This window comes from Lissotriton helveticus, chromosome 10, assembly GCF_964261635.1.
Source record: "Lissotriton helveticus chromosome 10, aLisHel1.1, whole genome shotgun sequence".
In the NCBI taxonomy this organism is placed as follows: Eukaryota; Metazoa; Chordata; class Amphibia; order Caudata; family Salamandridae; genus Lissotriton; species Lissotriton helveticus.
Window position 1 is genome coordinate 1,007,016,473 of NC_136071.1, and position 23,468 is coordinate 1,007,039,940.

At 47.7% G+C, this 23,468-nt stretch overlaps 1 protein-coding gene across 7 annotated transcripts in view; it reads left to right on the forward strand.

The window, feature by feature from the left end:
* Nucleotides 1–23,468, forward strand: part of SNX13 (sorting nexin 13) — a 547,690-nt gene that overhangs the window by 332,298 nt on the left and 191,924 nt on the right. For 4 of the 7 annotated variants that reach the window (XM_078663681.1, XM_078663683.1, XM_078663682.1 and 1 more), the window contains one exon: nucleotides 15,359–15,501. In XM_078663681.1, coding sequence (XP_078519807.1) covers nucleotides 15,359–15,501 — 143 coding nt within the window. Of the gene's footprint in view, nucleotides 1–15,325; nucleotides 15,502–23,468 lie in introns of all 7 variants that reach the window. The other 3 variants (XM_078663679.1, XM_078663678.1, XM_078663677.1) reach the window with 1 other exon arrangement.

Here is a 23,468-nt window from a genome sequence, read left to right on the forward strand (position 1 = left end):
TTGTCCTGGAAGAGTCTTCGAAGTATCCTGAGATAGGTGGCTCCTCCCCTGGACTACAGTGCGCATGGGCATCGGCTCCATCCCCAGATTGTTTTTTTCCGCCATTGGGTTCGGATGTGGTCTCGACGTCTTACTGTCGGAACCAAGTAAAACTAACTTTTAGCGGCCAAAAGGCCTCGATTTTCTTGCGTCGGTATTGTCTGCGCACGGTCTCGAGTCTTCCGTCTCTTGGAGCCGGAATAAGCGGAGTTTTCTTCGCTCTCGGAACTTTGAGGCCTTCTCCTTGCGACACGACTGCAAGCCTTTTCGGACATGGAGCGGAGCCCGTTTAAGTACTGCCCGCTCTGTGGGTCCAAGTACCCACACATCGATCTACACCCCGTGTGTAACAAATGCCTTTCGCCTGACCACGACGACGGAAAGTGCAAGGCCTGTGCACAGTTCCGATCGAAGAAGACTCTCAAGCTTCGGCGCGCGGTGCGCATGGAAGCTAAACAAGCGGCACCGGATCCGGAGAACATCTTCGGCGACCAAGACGAAGAGGACCAGGGTCATCATCTCCAAATCTCCCCACCCGGGACGGAGGTCGAGGCGGATCCGGGAGACGACGACGGAGTCGCGGGTCCAGGCCTTGAATACGTCGACGAGGTAGGAGACGACGATGAGATTTATGGGGCCGCGGCGGATAGCTCAGCGGACGAGCTCTGCCCCGAAGGTTACGAGGATACCGACCGGGACACGGGATCGCCTGTCGGCCTTACCCAAGACCCGTTGCCGCAAGCCACAGCCCCGCCTTCGGGCCCGGCCACGGACTTACTTGCTGGGCAGACTGTTTCAAAACCGAAACCGAAACCATCGGGATCGACAACACCTAAAATGGCCGACCCGAAATCGAAACTGAAAGTTAAGGACTCGAGTGTCCCTAAGATGGCTGCCGTGCCGGTGCAACCGACGGCGCCTGCTACCCCATCGACTCAGTCGACCTCCGGTCCGCAGAAGTCGAGGAAGTCCGTCGATTCCGATGCTGCGAAATCGAAACCGACGCCGGAGGAGGGGTCCTCCAAGAAAGATGGTCGGCACGGGACAGCGGCTCCGACGCCGTCAAAACCCGCCAAAGTCGGCTCCAAGGAGGCTACGCAGGCACACGGAAAGAAGTCTGTGCCCCGAACGCAGGAATCGGAGGCGGTACAGACGGGATCCGCGCCCAAGACGCACAAGGCCCACAAGGACGTCGGATCCGAGGGGAAAATCAGACCATCCTCGTCGGCGCCGACACAAACTGTGAGTGTGCCGTCCCCCATAGCCGACTCACTGAAAAGGATCAGGGAAAAGGCCCTTGCCCCGTCGGCTCCGATACCATCAACGCAGCCGCGAAAAGACGCTCCAGAGAAGCCGTCTGGGAAACTTCTCTTTATTTTGCCGCCGAAGGAGGCGCCCAAGGCATTTTCGACCAAATCGGCACCGACACAGGTGGTTTCTTCACCGACTGGCCCACTTCCGCGTCAGGTGCTCGAATCCGAGGACGATTCGGCGCATTTCATCGACGCTGACACAGGCAAACTGACCCTCTATAAGAGGAAAATAACTTCGGAGCCAGTGGACCCCTATGTCATTCCACTAAAGAAGAAAAGGGTGCCCCTTGACGCCTCAGGCCTCACGGAACCAATCCAGCCTCCTCCGAGACGGAGCCCTACTCCCTCCCCAGACCACTCTGAGGGTGAGGGGTATGATGAGGACGACCAGTACAATTTCCCAATCAATGAACCTGATGTGCAACCGGATTCATATGATGACACTGGTGACCAGAACACCCAAGGTGCGGGGCAGGACCCGCAGCCTTTTAATGCACGGGCATCCCCGACTGAGGATTCAGCAGGTTTTCATGCCCTACTCGAAAGGGCGGCAGCCAATCACGATGTGGACATGCATGCCGACCCTGTGGAGGAAGACTTCCTTTTCGACACTTTTTCGGTCTCTGAAAGGACGGTAAAGACACTGCCTATGCTTAAAGGAGTCCTCAAGCATGCTGGGGACATATTTAAGGAGCCTACGAGAGCGAGAGTGGTCAACCCTCGCATTGAAAAAAAATACAGACCTGCACCTGCGGACCCCGCATACATTCGGGGACAATTGCCATTGGACTCTCTTGTGGTCGCCAATGCCAGGAAACGTGCCAACTCCCAGACTACGGGTGAAGCTCCTCCCCCGGATAAGGAATCCAAAGTGCTAGAGGCAGGGGGCAAAAGAGTAGCTGCACAGGCATCAAACTTCTGGCGCATTGCCAATACACAGGCGCTCTTGGCGCGTTATGATAGGGCGCACTATGACACCCTAGAACAGATCGTGCAATACCTGCCTCCACAGTTCCAAGAGGGCACAAAAATGCTTATCGAGGAAGGGAAGCTAATCTCAAACGCAGCCATCAAGTGTGCACTTGATGCTGCGGACACAGCTGCTAGGGCTATCAACACTAGCGTTATGCTGAGACGACAAGCGTGGCTCCGCATCTCAGGGTTTAAACCGGATATTCAGACGACAATTCTTAATCAGCCAGTCAATCCTGATAGTCTGTTTGGTCCGGATGTTGACACCACCCTAGAGAAAATAAAGAAAGACACAGACACTGCTAAGTCTATGGGGGCCCTACAGTCACAGCAGTTTCGTGGCGGCAATTTTCGTCGCTCAGGTGCACGTGGAGTCACCAGAGGACAATTGGGTCAACAATCCCAGTTCACAAAAGGTGGGGCACAATCCTCGTTCACTAAACAGAACAAGGGAGGTTACAGGAATAACAGCAACAGAGGTCGCGGCAGAGGAAACAACAGCTCCCGCACCTCTACTCCCAACAAACAGTGACTCTCTGTCACTGCCCCCCGACCACCTAACACCTGTCGGGGGGAGACTGCAGCGTTTCCTGCCCGTCTGGAGAAACATCACCACAGACAGGTGGGTGCGACAACTAATCCAGTATGGTTATTGCCTAGAGTTAAAGTCCACTCCACCCAACATCCCGCCAAGGCAACGGCCTATGTCCGCAGAGCACTTGCTCTTATTGCAGCAGGAGGTAGTGGTGATGCTGCAAAAGGGAGCAATCGAGCTCGTGCCGGTGGGGGAGGAAGGCACAGGGGTATATTCCCTGTACTTCCTTATTCCAAAGAAGGACGGTTCTCTCAGGCCCATTCTCGATCTACGTCCCCTCAACCTGTACATACTATCGGAACATTTCCACATGCTTACACTGCAACAGATTCTTCCCTTGCTAAACCAAGGAGACTTCTTAGCAACCTTAGACCTCAAGGATGCTTATTTCCACATTCCACTACACCCGTCACACAGGAAATACCTCAGGTTCACTATTCAAGGCAGGCACTACCAGTTCAAAGTCCTACCCTTCGGAGTCACAACAGCCCCGAGGGTGTTCACAAAGTGTCTGGCGACAGTAGCGGCGCACCTCAGGAGGCAGAACATCCATGTCTACCCCTACCTAGACGACTGGCTCGTGCAGGCCAAGTCAGAGCAACAGTGCGCCGCAGACATGTCGACTACAATTCACCTTCTTCACGATCTGGGTTTCTCCCTGAACTACCCAAAATCGCATCTTCAGCCGGCGCATGTCCGGCAGTTTCTAGGCGCGACGATCAATACCCTGACGGCCATGGCTCAGCCAAACCAGGTCAGGATAGACAGCATGCAGGCTCTGATCCAAAGGTTCAGGCCACAACACTCGCTTCCAGCGAGAGTGTTCATGCAGTTGATAGGCATGATGGCCTCCTGCATCTTCATAGTCCCTCACGCACGGCTACACATGCGCCCGCTCCAGGAGTGCTTAGCGAATCAGTGGACACAGGCTCGTGGGCAATTGACAGACCTAGTGTTGGTTACCAGTCGGGCATACGACTCTCTGCATTGGTGGACTCCACACAACCTTTGCAAGGGCCGACTGTTCCAAGAGCCTGTGCCGCAGATTATCCTGACAACGGACGCGTCTCTCCAGGGTTGGGGAGCTCATGTGCTCACTTACACAGTGCAGGGACTATGGACGACGCAGCAACAGAAGATGCACATCAACTATCTGGAACTGATGGCAATCTTCATGGCGCTCAAGTCCTTCATTGTACATCTATGCAACAAAGTCGTGCTAGTCCGGACGGACAACATGACCGCGATGTACTACATTCAAAAGCAGGGAGGTACCCACTCGCCACAGCTGTCTCATCTGGCTCAGAGCATGTGGAAGTGGGCCATTCAGAGGAACATTTTCCTCATGGCAGAACACCTCCCAGGAAAGGACAATCAGATGGCGGATCTGCTCAGCAGATACAGCCATCAAATGCACGAGTGGGAGATACACCCGTCTGTTCTCCACCCGTACTTCCAGCAGTGGGGTCATCCGGAGATAGACCTGTTTGCCACAGCAGAGAACGCAAAATGCCAACTCTTTGCCGCCAGGTTCCCTCACCCACTGTCGCAGGGGAATGCGATATGGATGAACTGGTCAGGCAAATTTGCGTACGCTTTTCCGCCAGCCCCTCTAATACCACTGGTCGCAAGAAAGCTAAGGCAGCACGAGATGACTCTCATCCTGGTTGCTCCAACGTGGGCGCGCCAAGCTTGGTACACCACGTTCCTCGAACTCTCAGTGGTGCCGCATCAAAGACTGCGCCTCACGCCCAGTCTTTTGACGCAGAACCATGGAGACATTCAGCATCCAGATCCGCAACAGCTCAACCTGGCGATCTGGCTCCTGAAGTCCTAGAGTTTGGATACCTTAACCTACCTCCGGAGTGCATGCACATCATCAAGGAGGCGAGGAAACCAACTACTAGAGCATGCTATGCTGCAAAGTGGAAGCGTTTTGTCATTTACTGTACGGCCAATGACATCGACCCGCTAGATGCATCTATCCCCAACATCATCTGCTATCTGTTGCATCTTTACAAGTGCAATCTAGCGTACACTTCCATTCGGATACATCTATCCGCCATAGCGGCTTATCTCCAGAACAGGCAGCACCTCTCTGTCTTCAGGGTGCCTGCCATTGAAGCCTTCCTTGAAGGTCTGAAACGAGTCATTCCCCCAAGGACACCGCCAGCTCCGGTGTGGAACCTCAATGTCGTTCTCACCAGACTGATGGGACCGCCATTTGAGCCCCTGCACTCGTGTGAACTCCAGTTCCTTACGTGGAAAGTAGCTTTCCTTGTGGCTATTACGTCTCTGAGACGTGTCAGTGAGCTGCAGGCGCTCACAATCCAAGAGCCATTCATTCAAATCCATTCAAATAGGGTAGTGCTACGCACTAACCCCAAATTCCTTCCGAAGGTGGTGTCACAGTTTCATCTAAACCAAACTATTGACTTACCAGCATTCTTTTAAAACCCGCAAACGGTGGCGGAAAGAATGCTCCATACCTTAGATGTACGGAGGGCGTTGATGTACTACATAGACAGAACACAACCCTTTAGAAAGACAAAACAACTCTTTGTTGCCTTCGCACCCCAACACAAAGGCAACCCAATTTCCAAAGCAGGGATAGCCAGGTGGATTGTTAAGTGCATCCAGATATGTTGTCAAAAAGCCAAGCGCACTTTAACAATACCCCCCAGAGCGCACTCCACACGCAAACTGGGGGCATCCATGGCTTTCCTAGGGAACATTCCTTTAGAGGATATTTGCAGAGCAGCCACGTGGGTCACACCACATACCTTCACAAAACACTACTGTGTTGATGTGCATTCCAAGCAGCAAGCAGCTGTAGGACAGGCTGTTCTCAAGACACTTTTTCAGGTTTCTGCAGCTGGCACGGGCAACCGCCGCTGATGGAGGGACTGCTATGTATTCTATGCTAAGATATGAATTTAGCAGCCCACATGCCTCGAACTGAATATGCTACTTACCAGTATGCATCTGTTCTTGGCATGTAGGGCTGCTAACATTCATATCGCCCGCCCTCCTCCCCGGTGCCTGTCGCAGCTGCAGATATACTATTGTATTTATTCATTAGCATGGACATCTTTTACACTTTTCACTCCATCTTCTGCCACAATGGCGAAAAACAATCTGGGGATGGAGCCGATGCCCATGCGCACTGTAGTCCAGGGGAGGAGCCACCTATCTCAGGATACTTCGAAGACTCTTCCAGGACAACAATGTGCAATCATCCGAGCCCAACACTAGGCGGCGATCTAATGCTAAGATATGAATGTTAGCAGCCCTACATGCCAAGAACAGATGCATACTGGTAAGTAGCATATTCACTTGCTTCCATGGAACATGTACCCAAACACGCTGAAAATGAGCCGGCGCAGCTACAATACCAGCCTGGGCATTGGCCTGAACGGCCTCTTTCCACACCGGAGGAACCTCTCTCATTGGATATTGCCGCACTTTCCTCCTAACAGAAGGATCAGGCTCAAACAATGACTGAGAAGGAGACTTACTCCTAAACGACAACAATGTCGCAACTGCTCTCTAAACGTCGAGACCCACTATAGTTCCCTTCGCAAACTCGGACTGTACACGGAACAACTCAGACGGAGTCTGTCCCAAATCACCATCTTCCCATTCTTCACGAAGGAAAGTACACATTTCATCAAAAACATACCTCTGCTTCGGTGCTTCCCATTGACGGAAGACATCCATAACAGACTCTAAATCATATCTCAAAGTATTAGTAACCTATTTACGTGCTAAATGATCCAGTACTGCCCGCTCATCGGGACCAGGCAATTGGCTACGTAATTGTTTACGCTCTGAAACAGGGGTCATACCTAGTGACCCAAAGAGAGGAGAAAGACGACCAGTAACAGTATCAGTCATCCTCTGTCGAACAGAAGGAGAAGTTGACAGAAGGACAGGAGACAAAGCAGACTGAGAGGAAACCAATATAGGAGTAGTAGCAGAAGAAGTACCAAGAACAGGAGACAAAGTCGTAAGAATTGGAGACGGAGCAGGTAGCAAAGTCGGCGGCCCTTGAGAAGGCTGCGCCAGAGGAATAGGAGCCAACTGAAGAGGAGCTGGCGGCTGTGCAATAACTGGAGGCAAAGCAACCGGAGGTTGCGCAACTAAAGGTTGCGGAGGTGCTGTAGCACTCTGCACATAAGGGGGTGGCGAATTCAACAAATGTGACATCAAAGGATCTTTCTCAAGTTCCTTCGTCGCACCTTGCTGAAGAGGTGGCAAAGCTGGATAACATTTATCAATCGCCATTTTACGTTGTCTATGCAACTGCTCACTCCCTTGTTCTTCTTCGTTATCTTTAAACTGTATAGCAGCTTGCATTATGGAAATACCCTTCTCTCTTTTATTTCTCTTCGCTAATTTAATTTCTTTCTGTTTGGCTTCCTTACGCCAGAGGCGGAAAGAGTCAAATATCGCCGGCCGGGCTTTCTTCTTGAAGACTTTAACTTCTAAATTATCTAAAATCTCCGTGTCATAACTAATATTGGGTCAAAGTAAAGAGGGGCTTAGGCGCACAGCATCAAGTTGAGGAAGGAGTTACTGGAGAAGCTGATGGTGGGTTAGAGTGTGAATAAAGGTGCTCCAACAGGCGACGCAACTGGCCAAATGCGTCCACTGATGCTTAAGATGAGTGTGTTACGTGATACGTAAGCACATCCCTGTATAGTGGGCACACTTATGGAGTTCAGGATAGCTGACTCAAAAGAAGGTTCAATGATGAGAATAACTGGAGAGTCCACACGAAAGTGTTATCATAGGGTTAATTTATGATAGTTCATAAGTTCTTATGTTGGGAGCGTTACATCACGCAAAATAATTGAATGCAATCAAACGAAGTATCTCAAAATGTGCTCCAATGCATTTCGGACTATGGAAAGTCCTTTGTCAAGGAGCGCTGCGGAGGGATACAAAAATGCAACTTAGATCAACGATGCTAGGCGGTGAGAATCAAAATATAACAAGCAATGTGAAATAACATGCATGTTCAGATAAGTCAGTGAGTTCAAAACGGTGTCACCCGTGTCATGCGAATGAGAATAGTAAAATTAAAAAAGTGCGGAAATCAAAAATGTATAAAGGGTTCCTTGGAGGGGACCGGTGAATGGTGCGGTTAAAAACAGGAGCATAACGGAGGGTAAGCCGTGCGGGTACAAGCAAAACGGGTTGTGAAAACAAGTGAAACAGGTCTCACGTTAACGCACTCGGCAGAAGGCTCACATCAGTGCTGCAAAACAGGAGGGAGGATTAAGCGATGTGACAAATGCGTGAAGCATGAAATCAAACAGAACGCTGAACGGCAAGCGGTGACAAGTAACTTACTGTGGAGAGGTTCACGAGGTGGACCGAGTATCACGAACTTCGCGGAGTTACTGCGGAGTTCGCTGGGAGGGTGAATGGTATTGAAATAGTGAAAGGACACCAAAGTGAAAGGTAGTGAGGGCGGCCATCTTAAAGTGGAGTGTGGTGACTAGACAAGTATATATACAGAACAAAGTACATGGCATCAAAGCAAAACAATTACAGGTAACAACTGAGTTCACCGCCTAGCATCGTTGATCTAAGTTGCATTTTTGTATCCCTCCGCAGCGCTCCTTGACAAAGGACTTTCCATAGTCCGAAATGCATTGGAGCACATTTTGAGATACTTCGTTTGATTGCATTCAATTATTTTGCGTGATGTAACGCTCCCAACATAAGAACTTATGAACTATCATAAATTAACCCTATGATAACACTTTCGTGTGGACTCTCCAGTTATTCTCATCATTGAACCTTCTTTTGAGTCAGCTATCCTGAACTCCATAAGTGTGCCCACTATACAGGGATGTGCTTACGTATCACGTAACACACTCATCTTAAATAACTAATATTGGGGCCATTTTAGGACACCGTCCTTTCTAGTGTAGCGAATCCACACTTCATTATACGTGATGGGGCCCACGCCATGTTTCAAATAGAGCTCATAGGTCGGAGTTCCAATCGGAGGCACCGGACACGAGTCCTCCGAGTCTGCTAAGACCAGGCATCCTCGCTCACTAGTCTAGCTTCAAACTTCAAGGGAATATCGAACACGATAGCCTCGTGAATACACGAGTCCCTCGGCTTTGGAGCTTGCAAGTCCCAAATCAAAGATCCCAAGGGATACCCAAAAATTAAGGACTGGGAGACGCTCCACTCACACTTAACTGAAGTATCGATGACGTCGCCAGAAGACCCGTCTATCGTCTCGCTCTACAAATCATCAAAGGGCTCCAAGACAGGGGGACAGTCAGGGCAGCAGTCCTTCGTAGCCGTCGGAAAGCGGGGAACCTCGCAGCAAAGACTTTCGGACCACAACGACATACAGGGGTCGATGAAGTGGTAGGCCTTCCTCCAGAATTTTCTCACGAAGCTCCTCACGATCTGCAGGCTTGGGCCGGTACCGCTGAAGTCGCCCCACGTTGGAAGCGCCAACTGAAGAACCAGGATTTAAACCCAGCGGCGCCAGGGGCACGCCCAAAGTCTTCGGGTCCACCTGTCTTAGAATACAGAGACACGGGATACTTCTTGGTGGCGTCAAAGATCAAATTTATTAGCTGCAGCCAGTAACAGAGGTCCTAGAAGTACAACACGGTGTATGTTCTCAGGAGACTGCTCAACTTTACAAAGCAGGTCGTCCCTTTTTATGCCAAAAATTGTGCTTCAGGCAAACATTCCTTATTTACAGTTGACCACTCACATGTTTCCACGACAAAAGCATTGCATGATGACAAGCCCATTTTTCAGTTTGTCCAGCCCAAAATTAATCATCAAACAAACCCATAATAAACATTCTTCTTTTGAACAAGCCGAACAAAAACCCATAATAAAAGACCTCAACCCAAATCGTAAATAGGCCATAAAAGAAGGAACAGAAACAGATGAGAAGCAAGATAGAAAGGTGTGTGCATGTGCCATAAACTCAGCAATGTCCTGCTCTTTGATCTCTATCTTGACCAGCTAAAGGGCAAGAACTGGTTTGGCAAGGTCAGCTTCAGGCAACAGAGTCAGTTCGCTCAGGTCAAACAGGAGTCAGCACAAACTCAAGCTAAGGTGCACGTGTCCCAGAGACTCGTTCAGCCACAGTCATAGGCCTATGTGAGGGCAACCACAAAATGGCTGCCATGCACAAAATGGAACCCAAGGGTTTCAGAACTAAATCGTCAAATACACAGTGAATCCATCAATGTAACATGACGGAAACACTCATGCTTGCTGAGCTCACTGTTTACGGTTCGCTGTTACCAAAATCGTAACAAAACCACGACCATTATGACCCAGGGTCAGAATTCACGGAACCTCAGCTCCCATTTATGCAATGCCTTCTGATTTCCTACCTCACTCAAAAGGTCACTGTACGACAGGGGCTTTTTCTTTGTAAGCGTATCCTCGAGTTTTAGAAATTGATTGACTTGATGCCATGTTCGTACCATCGTCTTGGTATGCGATGACAACTGCCTCCACATGCTCCTGCAATAGAGTGCAGCCAGATAGGCTCGCTTGTGCTGCCCAGTAGTACTTCCTAATGTCTGGGACCACCAAGCTTCCATCCTAGACAACTCCCTCTAGTTTACATAACGCAATTCGGGAGCCACCCCATCCCATAAATGTTTGCATAGCTCTCCATGCAGTTTACGGAAAAAGTCAATAGGGATTTTATGTGGTGTATTTTGTAATACATAAAGGAGACGAGGCAGGGCCATAATTTTAAAGTGCCCTGCCTGTCAGACAGTGGCAAACCTCACCAGTGCGAGACCTCGCTTCTAAGTCTCTGTCTGTGGAAGGAGATTGTTTGCTATGAAGTCATCAGGTGTCGTAGAGACAAAGATGCCAATGTACTTCAATTTGGTCTTCACCATTAGAGGTTTGTCCGTAGCTAGTCTGGGAGGGTCGCTCCCAGACTTAGGGAGCCGCAGAGACTTATCCCAGTTAATCTGGTAAATGGAATAGCTACTGATGATCCAAAACAAATGGACAGCCTAGCCACAGACTGGTAAGATTGAGTGGCAAATAGTAGTATGTCGTCGGTGTAGAGTGATATGTGCTCCTCCCACTCTCCCACCCCCTTAATGCCTGACATTAGGGGATCCAACCGAATCGATGCTGCTAAGGGCTCAATCGCCAGGCATCCCTGCTTCATGCCCCTGCGCAGTGTAAATGATCGGGATATCGTACCATTGATGCCGACTCGTGCTACCTGATCGCAATATAGAAATCTAACCCTTCTTATGAAATATGGGCCGAAGCCCATCCTCTCCAGCACTGAGAACATGTATAGCCACTCGATGCTATCAAACGCCATACGTGCTTTCAGCAAGAGCAGCACAGCCTCTTATCCCTGTCTCTCCCCGACCATGTGTATTAGCCCATATGGCCGCCTGATATTCAACCTGGTGCTTCTATGGGGCATGAAACCCAACTGATCTGGGTGTATCACTGAATAAATCACCGTACTGTGTCTGGACGTCAAGGCCTTAGCCAGGACCTTCGCATCCAAATTGAGCAGTGATATAGGCCGGTACGAGCTATACACCGCTTGGGGTTTGCCCTTTTTGGTTATTACTAGAATGGTGGCCATGCGTTGATCCTCGGACAGACCCCTCTCGTCCCTGAACTGTACATCTATTCCTTATGACCCAGAGGTTCGCTCATGAGTCAAAAGACGGGCCCCCCCCTCTCCAGTCTAGTGTTAGTATCTGTCCCGTGCCTTTGGGTCTCCCGGGCTGATAGAAACCTGTAAAGAAGAACAACCTGGCTAAAACAGTCCCAACTTTGTAACTCCCCCTCCCTCCTACCCTGCTCATTAGGTCAAAAACCACTCGCCACCCCAACATGCCTGTCACCCCAATGCTAACTTAAGTCATTCCAGGGTGAGAAAGCCTTGACCCCTTAGCCCAAGAACACATCGCGCTTCGCTAATTCATACCACAGTATCTGTGTCTCCCCCGCTCGTGCAGTTTGTAGTTTTCCTCCCACCCGCCCTAGGTTCTGCTTCCTCCTGCATCAGGCCTTAAACACGAAAGGATAGAACTTGTTTGTTTCTAAAGTCTGGTGCATGTCCCACACTTATGAACGTCCATTCTTCCCAGCCACTACTGCTGTTGAACTCTCTGCATCACGGCTTTTCGCGACCTCCTGGTGGCCGTCGCTGCTCGATGTCTCTCCTCTCAGTAGCCCAAGAGCCCTGCCACCCAGAGCTTTCCGGGGCGATTGGCCGTCCACTATTCAGCCATCAAGCCACTCGCAGGTGTCTTCTGGTGAATTGACATGCCACGTCTTCCGATCAGCTACTACCCTGAGACGTGCTGGATAGAGCATCATGAATTTAATTTCTCTGGTGCGCGGTTCCCTCTTTACAGCCTCAAAACTCTGGCGCTTAACCTGTAGTGTGAAGTCGGTAAAGAAGCGAACCGTGTGTTATACTGAGGTTCTCCATGAGAACGTGCGGCCTGCAGGATAGCATTCCTGTCCTGGTAGTTCAAGATCCGGGCTATGATCGTCTGAGGGGAAGCTCCAGGCTTTGGTTCAGGAATTGGCACCCTATGTACTTGCTCATTTGTAAAAAAAAGTTTGATAAATGTTTAGGGCACAGGTGGTTTAGTATGAAGTGCTTCAAGAATATATCATTACTGGGTCCTTCTGCTCCCTAGGGGACATCGACCGCCCTTATGTTGTTTCTTCATAACCGCCCCTCTTGGTTCTCCAGTTTTGCGGCCATGGTCGCGTGTTGTTATCTTGGTCCACTTGGTCTTACAGTCATTTGGATGCTTGCTGTAGATGCGTGATATTTGTTTCCGCTGTAGTAACCTTGTCTGAGATCTTACGGAAGTCTGCCCTGAGTGGGTTCACGTCTGTGGTAACTGCATTGAGCTTTGGTTCAATTGACCTCTTTAGGTCGGCAATGGCCACCATGATTGCACTGAGGGGTTTAAGGGGCTCCTCCTGGTCTTGCTGGCGCTCTGATCCAGTCGTTGGTGACTTACCTATGATGTATTTGTCCATTGATTGGGCCGGTGACTTGCCCTTGGGCTTTACCATAACCCCCTCTGTGATGCGGGACCGTCCTTCCCCAGACAAGCATTGCAAAACAAGTGCCCACTTTCACCCCCTAGCCGCTGCAGGGTGCTATCTCCACAAACCGTCTCGCGGGGCCACTGCATTACTTGTGAAGCTCCCAGCTACCTTGTTATGGGTCCAAAAGCCAGGAGCCACACCCCAGAAGATCCTGGTTGTGTCATAGCCACTTCCTGCGATGAGCTCCTAATTGTCAAAGGTAAGTACTGTCCTGGATGCGTCCACCAGGTTCATGAATGTTTTGCCATCGCCTGTCTGACTTTGCTGTCATCCTGGTGGGTGTATCTGGACTGTCTGAGCTTCCTTCCACCTGCCTGAGGTATTTTGGGGGACAGTATGTCCCTACTAGCCTGGGCAGTAACTCTCTGTTGAGACCCAACAGAATGCCTAAGTCGCTCCAGGCTCGCTGGTTTCAGTAGGGTAACAGACCCAGAGGGAGCAAATCTCTCACCTTCTATAATGCCGGTGTTGTCCATGGAGCTGCCTTATCTCGTTCTCTTGGTCTCCCGGCCAGGCAATGCTTGGTTCTCCTTATTAAGATAATGTCTTTTGTGGCTCTGGAGAAAACCCTCACTGCCACGCTGTCACTTATTGGACTCTGGCGCCAGCGCCCGGCCCTTGGCATCATTCACAGTCCGCGCTCCTCGACCTTGCTGCTGGTACGATCTACAGCAGCCCCATGCCATGTGAGGCCGACCCCCTCTCCTCCTTCCAGGCTGTAGCCAGGGGGCCCGCCAGCTCAGGGCCTCTCACGTCAGGCCAAGCCTTTTGGTGTGCCTTTGCGGACTGAGGCCGCCTCCAAGATTCCAAGCACTGTTCCCCTGGGCCCAGTCAGGGCCTCAGTTGCAGTTATAAAGGCATATAGACTTTTTCATCCATCGGTCCGACTGTCAGTCCGTTCTTCGTTGTGGGCAAGTGGGGGGACTGGGGGGGGGGCGGGGGTTGAGGGGGATAAAAGCCAGCTCTGCAACCGATGTAGTGTATCTTCTCAGCCGGATTGCCAGATCTTGCACGGGGATGTATCACTATACGGATGTTTTAGCGATTTATATAGTTGTGGTTTGGAGTTTCACTACAGAGGCCTGCTTCTGTTGTAAAATGGCACAAGACCATGATTGATTTTGTTTGCACTTTTTATCCCCATCTCTTCTATAGTCGTCTACCGTTCCGGATTAAGACCTGTCCTTTTCATTTCTTGTTTTGGCCTTACTTGTCCTTACTTCCATGGATTGATTGCCCTTGTAGTCCTGTCCCACCCGTTGTATCAGTGTTTTTCTTGTACGGTTGACATGGTTTCCTAGAACATGTTGTGTATATAACTCTGTTCTGTGAATTACTAAGAGCCCTTGGAAAATACAGCTGCTGAGAAGAAACTCACTGGTAAGCCCGCTGTCAGAAATGGGTGCACAGAGCTGAGCAATGTTAATCGTGCATCCCAAGGTGTGTAAAGGAGAACAGTTGTCATCTAGCATACTGCAGAGACTGTAGTGGCACTGCTGTCTCCAGTTAACAGAGCACTCATGCTTGATGGCTCAGATAACTGATGCTTGTATTGCAGATATCTGTGTTCACCTCAAGATCACAGGTTCAGATTCTGATTGGGACTTAGCTTTTCATCTTCCTGAGGTTGATCAAAATGAATACCATTGACTTTTGTAGTAGGTTAGTGTCATTTATCCAGAAAGTCCTGAATAGAAATGTGCTTCATAGATGCACATTTGTGAGATGTGATATGGACTTCAGTAAGCATGTGTAGTTGGGACTGTTGGCAATTGCAGCCATGGGGCAGAGTGATTTCACTAATTGTAAGAAAAGACTTGCTGGACATAGTTAGACCCTGCACTGAAACACACAAATACCCACATGAACAGTGAGCGTTGGGGATTCTTACATGTGAATATCTTCTATTTTCTAACTTTGCATGTCGTCTTTTCCTTGAAGTTGGAATATTCAAGGTTAGAGATGAAATAGGTGTTGACGGCAACCTCAGCTTCTAAGCATAGAATTAGCAGTAAATAATAGGCTACGGGTTCTTTTTTTTTTACAGATATGACAATCACAACACAGATGACGTGTCAAGTGATCTTGCATCATTGATTCTAATTTTTGAGTACAGCGCTTTCAGTTTCATCTTTTTTACCTCTTTCATAATTTTCCTGTGCTCCCCTTGACTATCCTGCTCTTGTCATTTCAGGCACTCTCATTTCACATTGTTTTCTTCCTTCTGTCCTTCCGCCTTTTTGTGCGTTTGTCTTCTCATTTTTTAAATACCTAGTCTATGCTGACTGTGACCCATATGCTGTGGCAGGAGTGTGTAATGATCATGGCAAGACCTATGCACTATATGCGATCACAGTACATCGACGGACCATAGATGGCATGGAAGAAACATGGAAGACATATCGTCGCTACAGTGACTTCCATGACTTTCACATGCGGATCACTGAGCAGGTACTATGTTTTGTTAATTATGTTATGTATTTACCATAGTAAACATGTATATACAGTACAAAACAGCGTGGTAGGAAGAGTTTAATGAGTTTAAGGTGCATATAACATGCATGTATCACATTCAAGCAGTATTGTTATAAAATTAAATATTTCACTTATTTGTCATTGAAGCAACAGAAAAACTAAAAGGTTGTAAGTTGACTGTCAGTGAAAGAAATTACAACATTTCCTGTAAATCCTTCAGGTTGAACATTATTTAAGTGCATCAGCATGACTTTGTACTACTCATAATGCATGGTAAAAGATTAAGTGTATTGTTATGTTAACAAACTCTTATAGAGCTGTTGGTTACCTTCTAGGATTTCATGCCATTCTAATTTGGCTTCTCAAAAACATGTTTATTGCTTAAGTATCTTTCTGGAACCATTGTGGTTGGTGAAACATTAGAAAAAAAGACTCCTTTAAATCCTCTAAGGCCATCCCCTCCTTCCTGAGTGTATGAAATGTTCTGTTTTTTTCTATTCATTTTCGAGGTGTATAAAACAGGAGTAAGCTTCACATGCACAAGAAGGAATACAGGTATGTATGGATGTACATAGTGCATTTTAAAAAGAAATTATCAGTGTACGTTTTGTGAGGTTTTAGGCTTGACCATAGCCCCCTCTGTGATGCGGGACCGTCCTTCCCCAGACCTGCGTTGCAAAACAAGTGCCCACTTTCACCCCATTGCCGCTGCAGGGTGCTATCTCCACGAACCGTCTCGCGAGGCCACTGCGTTACTTGTGAAGCCCCCAGCTACCTCCTTATGGGTCTAAAAGCCAGACGCAAAAACAAAAATTGATGGACAGAATGCAGAACAATGTCATACATTCACCCCAGTACAGAGATCTGGGCCTAAATCCATCGTTTTTTTGCACTCCACACCAACCCAGGTCAGACATGCCCATATGCAAATCAGCCTTGACCCTGTGCCTCATGGGAACAGTCCAGCCCGAACTGCCAAGCAATGTCTTTCTTGGACCGGAATCAAGCATCCAAGGACCGGTTTCTGGCTATCAGCCGTCATCAGCCTGGATAGCTTGACTCCAGTGTTGTGGAGAGCATGGGACTCACGTCTGAGCATACCCATCCCACTCGGGGTGACAAATGCAAAAACAACAATTGATGGACAGAATGCAGAACAATGTCTTACATTCACCCCAGTACAGAGATCTGGGCCTAAATCCATCGTTTTTTTGCACTCCACACCACCCAGGTCAGACATGGCCATATGCAAATCAGCCTTGACCCTGTGCCTCATGGGAACAGTCCAGCCCAAACTGCCAAGCCATGTCTTTCCTGGACCGGAATCAAGCATCCAAGGACCGGTTTCTGGCTATGCTTGGTTCTCCCTATTAAGAGGATGTCTTTTGTGGCTCTGGAGAAAACCCTCACTGCCACGCTGTCACTTATTGGACTCTGCTGCCTGCGCCTGGCCCTTAGCGTCATTCAGAGGCCACGCTCCTCGACCTTGCTGCTGGTACGATCTACAGCAGCCCCAAGCCAGGTGAGGCCGACCATCTCTCTGCTGACCAGAGAGAAGGGCCAAGTGTACCATCCAGACCCGCAGTTTCTTCATTTGCATGCATGGCTCCTGAGTTCCTAGAATTCAGGGACTTGGATATGTCACCAGAGTGCACGGAAAATATTGCAAAATCCAGAGCAGACAGCATTAACAAGACATACCACCTAAAATGGAAGCAATTCTGTTTCTGGTGTCAAAGAAACAACTTGCACCCACTTCAAGCGCCTCCTGAACAGATTTTGCCATATCTCCTTTATTTAGCAAAGTCAGGTCTCACTATCTCTTCAGTGAAGGTTCACCTGGCTGTGATTTCCCGTTATAGGAGAGCTACTCAAGTTCCCACTATCTGTGTTTCTAGTCTTGTAAAGCAATTCATGAAGGACCTCTTCCACGCTGTTCCCCCTGTGTGAGAACCGTCTCCCAAATGGAAGCTCAACATGTTTCTCACCTGGAAAGTAGCCCCCCTACTGGCACTCACTTCTGCAAGGAGGGTAAGTGATATTGAAGCTTTTACGGTCATGGAGCCTTTTCTGCATTTCACTGATAACTATGTAGCTCTGAGAACGAACCCGACCTTTATCCCAAAAGTCCAGATGCAGTTCCATCTCAACGAACCAGTGATATACTTCAATCCTTTTTCCAAACATATCTACTCCAGCAGAACGGGCGTTATACACATTGGATGTTAAAAGGTGTTTATAATTCTACCTGCATAAAACAGAAGATATAACAAAGACTGATCAGCTGGTGGTGGCCTACGGACAAGGCAGAGAAGGAAATGCAGTAACTAAAGCCACTGTTGCCAGATGGGTCTCCTCTGCGATCCAGTTGCGCCATGACAAAGCTAACAAGTCTTTAATCAGAAGAACCAAAGCAGACTCCACCAGGGCTGTTTCTACATCAGCAGCTCTGTTCGCTGGATTGACACTAGAAAAGATTTGCCCTGATGCGACCTGGAAAAGTGTCCACACCTTTATACAACATTACTTTCTCCAATCTATGCAACGTGAGGATACAGCTGTGGGCCTAGCAGTACTGTGTCATCTCTTCAATTGAGATGGGCCTCTTTGTTTGATAAGAGGAATTTTTAATATCTTACATGCATAACTTTGCTTGCTATCTGTCGCTAATGTAAGTTTTTGATTCACACTGGAAGTTCAACAGTGTCTTAATTATTCTATTATTTTATTCTGCTAAACACTTTATTGGATACATCTTAAATATTAGAAGTATGTTAAAGTTTTATGTTTTGTTTCTAGGCATCCTTTTAAAGCTGTCCAGAATTTGAAAGCGTTTATACATGGTTACAAATGTCATTGTTATACGTCAGTAACCTGGGTGACCTATGATTTACATGTCTCCCTCCTTCCTGTAACGACAGTATGATTCTGGGTACTGCTTGGTATTCTGATTCAGGCATGTGAATATGTGAAAGTTACCCCTATACTGGATAAGAAAATAAGCTACTTATCTGTAACTGCGGTTATCCAGGATTGATATCTTTCATAGATTCACATGCAACTCACCCTCCTCCCGTAGAGGTAGTTCTCTTTAATTTTGGGAGTTCTTACTTCCCACTTGTGCTTAGAAAATATGAGAGAACCTGCCTCTGGTGTGAGTGTGCTAGAGGATGCTGGCAGCTGATTGGCTGGGTTCCAACATTAGCTCCTTTTTTAAAAAGGACATAGGCTACTATTGACATAGTTCAAGGCCATTGTAGCCTATGAAACTTTTAAAGCGCTGTTTGAATATTTTACTGTGAGACTCCCATCTCAACGACCGGGAATGATTCAGGCATGTGAATCTATGAAAGATACCAATGTTGGATAACTGCAGTTACAGGTAAGTAACTTATTTTCGTGTGCCTTGTAGAGTAATCTACCTTTGACAAAATGTATACATTCTTGGCCAAATTCTCCCTATTCCTGGCATAATGGTGACCCATTCATGGCATATGTAGGTCATATACGACAACATTCTGGAAGCCCCTGATGTAATAATAGGCCATCCTTGAACATATGATGGCATTCCAGTCAGGACATTCTGGCAATCCCTGACTTAATGTTGTTTATCCATAACCTATTGTTCAATTGACAAAACTGTAGCTTCCCAATGCATAAACAGTAATGACCGCCCTTGATTTATTGTTGCACTTGAAAAATACATTTTATAAAATAGACCATGAGGCATTGCACAACCAGATTTTTCAAATTTCATATAAAATGCAAAGCACTTTATTCAACGTTTAGGAAATCATTGCAATCTCAATTCCATATTTTATGATATTTTTCAAAGTTCTCGTGGTATGGTGGAGTCTCAAAACCCTTGAAACGGTTAGAAGAGTTAGATCATTTATATAACCTATTTTCATCTGATTTGTCATTACTCGTGGTGCCTGGTCATAATACATCATTTTCGTTTTGCTGTTATGTTGATACTGTACAAACATATTGGCATATAGTACAAATTTGGTTTAAATACAAAAGTAAGATTTATATAACTGTAACTGATACATGGAATTTGTTATTCATCTATAATTTAAGCAAGGGGTATCACTATTTTAGTAGACAAATAAGGGGAGGTGTTTTATCTGGATTTGGGCGGCATTCCACTCTTACTAGGTTGTGGGGGTTCGGGGAATGAAGAATAAAAAAGATGGGGCATTCTACCTCACTTTTATATGCATCCTATTGCCGTGTCTGTAAGCCTGTATGGTGGAAGATAATAGTAACTGTAATTACATTTTTCTAGCACTGTTTCCCAACTTGCCTGTGCTTTGTCTTGTCCCAATTTTTTGGCAATGACTGTAAACTATTTCCTTCAAGATTTAACTAATTAGTGTTGATAGAGACACAATGGGGTCATGGGAATCCTGAAGCAAACCTTTACTGCCGTAGGAGTAAGAAAATGTTGCCAATCCATACCGAGACAGTGGTGCGGGTGTGGCAGGAAGGCAATAGATTTTTGGGATGACATGACAAACTTACTATTTGACCCCGTTGTGGAACAGCAACTCACTCCAAAAGGTTAGCACCCTGGAGGGGTTCACTAACTGGGTGAAAAATTGGTAAAGAACACTTAGTGAACGTGTGGAGGGGTAATTCCTTTGTCCATTGTGAGATTCTACCGCTACCTCCTCCTGGGACTTGCACTACGGCGGCATATTGTGGGGAGTGAGCAGTTACCAGAGTCCTCTCCTCTGGAGGACCGTTTACTTATAGATCCAGTACCTGTCAAAGGGATCTCCATAATCTATAAGAAATTAATTAGCAATTCCCCTGATTGCTAGTTCCCCTGCGAAGGGACTGGACGGAAGATCTGAAGGACATGGATTATGAGGACTGGGTGGATGTTCACCAGAGCCCACGGGAAATACCCACCAGAGCCAGGTTTGGACTGGTCCAGCTCAAGATCCTCCAAAGAGTATACTACCCGAGGACTCTCCTGCATAAAATAGTGAGGACTGGGATACTTATCTGCCTTGGGGTATGCAGTCAGCAGGCCACCTTTTTTCACATAATATCGGCATGCCCGGCGATACAAGAGTTTTGGCGTAGGGTGACAAAGGTCTGATCCAGAGTTATCTGCAGACCAGTGCCCCTTGATGCAAAGTGGCTCCTACTGGCGATACAGGGAGAAGAAAACTGGCCTAAATATCATAAACTATGGCTAAAGGTGGCAGCTGGGTGGCTAAATGCATCCTTGCAAAACAATGGGGTTCAGGCGTCTCCCCGAGCATTAATGACTGGGACTCTAGCATGGATTGGTGCCAGAGGGCGGAGGAGTTTATATACCGAGGCCGAGGTTGCCCCACAAAGTAGGGAAAAGTGTTTGGGGCCTGGAGGGAGTTCAGGGTACTGTTAGGGGGCTCGGCTAATTCAGACGGAGCCAGACAATCTATTTTGAAGGTGTCCCTTGCCTGCTGTTTCTATGAAGGTATTTGGCCGTAAAAGCTCCGATGATGAATACCATTAACATGTGCTGAACCTTTGTATAGCCTTCTGATGATGACCTCTACTTTGATAAGTCATTGTGTTTAATCAGTATGTCATGTATGATGAGCATTGAACAATAAAAGTTTTTTTTTTAAATGTTAATCTAATTTCTTCTGATGGATCCTACTATACACATATTTCTCACCTTGTGAATGTCCTCAGATGCCAGACTGGATCCAGAAACTCAAAAGATCATTGCTCCTGCGCACAGGTGGGTGATGTCATGTGGCTCCACGCCATGTGAACTCCAGAAGTTATGAAGGGAGCCACACATAAACACCACCCATACACACTGATGTCAGTTCTTTTCTTTCCGCACATTCAAACATGGACCTGTAGCTCAACTTAATTTATTCATCATTTGAAGCAATTTTTTACTCAGCTATTGTTTTAACTCCAGATGTATTTTTTTAAAATATTTTTTAGTCAACGAATCTACCAGTGTGCATGGGAACATGTCACCCCCTAAAACTACAGGGTTTAAACCCGACTCAAATAGAGGTCTGTGATAGATCCCCACAAGGTGTGCTGCTGCTGTTTGGGTTTAGTGTACGACTCCAGGGTCTATGAAGACTGTGCTCAAATAAACCTGAAGGCCTCGTGAGAATGCAAGGCTAAGCTCTGCAAAGTAAAACACTGCAGGAATCCACACAGGCCCTGCTCCCGGTCAAAGCCAAGGGTGCGGACCTGCTCCCAAAGTTCTTCCAGCAACAGATCTTCATCGTCGGCGTAGTATACAGGCAAGTAGCAGAAAAAGCATAAGAAGTCCAAGCAGGATTCTTCCCATTCCAGCTACTCTCGCTCACCAGAGAATGTACAAGGGCGTCACCATGCCTCTCTTGTCTTTCTCCTGTTCCACCAAGGAGTTAATTCCAACACTTGACCAGTGCACCCCGGCTTTCTGTGTTGGGTGGCGGAGCAGCAGCGTATTGCAGCCTTTAGGGAGGCCATGCTGCTGCAGGCCCCAAGGAACTCCAGGGGCCTCCAGTCGGGTTACCACTGCTGAATTTGTCCTCGGTAACGTCTGAATTCCTCGGAATGGTCACAATTTATCATTGACTACGGTACAGACTTACACCCCAGTCCCTCTTTCGGCGTCAGAGCTGCTGCCATCAGAGGAGAATCCAGTACCGATTCTGATGTCTGCCCTCTATCCGGAGTTGGCCCGAACCCGACCTTGGTCACGCTTCAAATGTGCTACAGCCCAGCCGGTTCCTATTCAGCCAGAGTCTGTGCCTATGGTACCCCTGCCACAGTCACATTAAGAGACAACACTTTCTTTTTGGCTCTGACTCTGACCATAGCTTGCGCCCACACAAATGACAACAGTGGAATGGGGATGTAGTAACACCAAACTACGATGATGACAGCCTGTACATGGGCTTACAGGAGGCCATTCAGTTTGATATATCTCCTGGGGCTGGGTTGAATTCGCCTGTTAATCCCACAAAGGAAGAGTGGGCTTCATTTTATGTGTTAGACAAGTACAAGGTTGACGCCAAGGCACAAGTTCTTACTGAGGTTTACGACGTCAGCCAGTGTCATCTGTTTCCATTCAATGACTCCCTTATGGATACCTTAACTGGCACTTGGTTGAAACCCCGCTAGAGGCTAACAGTGAATTGGTAGGTTGCAATAGGCCAGCTCCTGTTGGCTCTGCTTTTCTTAGACAGCCTCCTACTGCAGAGAGTTTGGTGGTCCTGGCTTCCAGTAGCAAGACAAACCCCAAATCTTTCCCTACTGATGTCCGTCACACTCTTTATTTTACTCTCCAAAGACTCCAGTCTTCCTTGAACATGTACAAGAGCAAAGGGTTCCGGAGATTCTTGACATTATAAAGGAATTCGGCCCTCTGCACTGTTCCTCCATATTGTCACAAAACTCCTCTGCGACTTCCAGTATCCTTACAATGTTTCGTAGGTGGTACTTTATCCCATATAACAATCCTCAACTGTGCATTCACATGCAGATGTTGTTACTGTTGCATGAAACGGGTGTGCAACTTTTTTAAATTATCACTTTGTTTCTAAAGCTTTCCAGCACTCTGGTGGCAGTCTATTGACTATTCTTATTAGAGCATGACACAAGCCTGATTTGCATATGGCTGGGTCTAATCTCAGGTGGCCTAATTTGGGGGGGGGGGGGCGATGGACTGGCATGTGGCCGAGTGCTCGCCAGTGGTGGAGATTAATTCAAGCATTCCATTCATCACCTTGTTTGTTCCAATTGATAACCTAACTCCAGTAGGTATGCCCAGGCATGGGTCCCGTGCTCACTGTGCCACTGGATACAAGTTACACCACAGTGAAGAGGCCAAAATAGACTGATACCGACCTTGGGTTGCTTGTGTTCCGGTACATAGAGGAGTCTAGCTTGGCAGTCCTTCCTAGTTTGTTCCTATTGAAGCA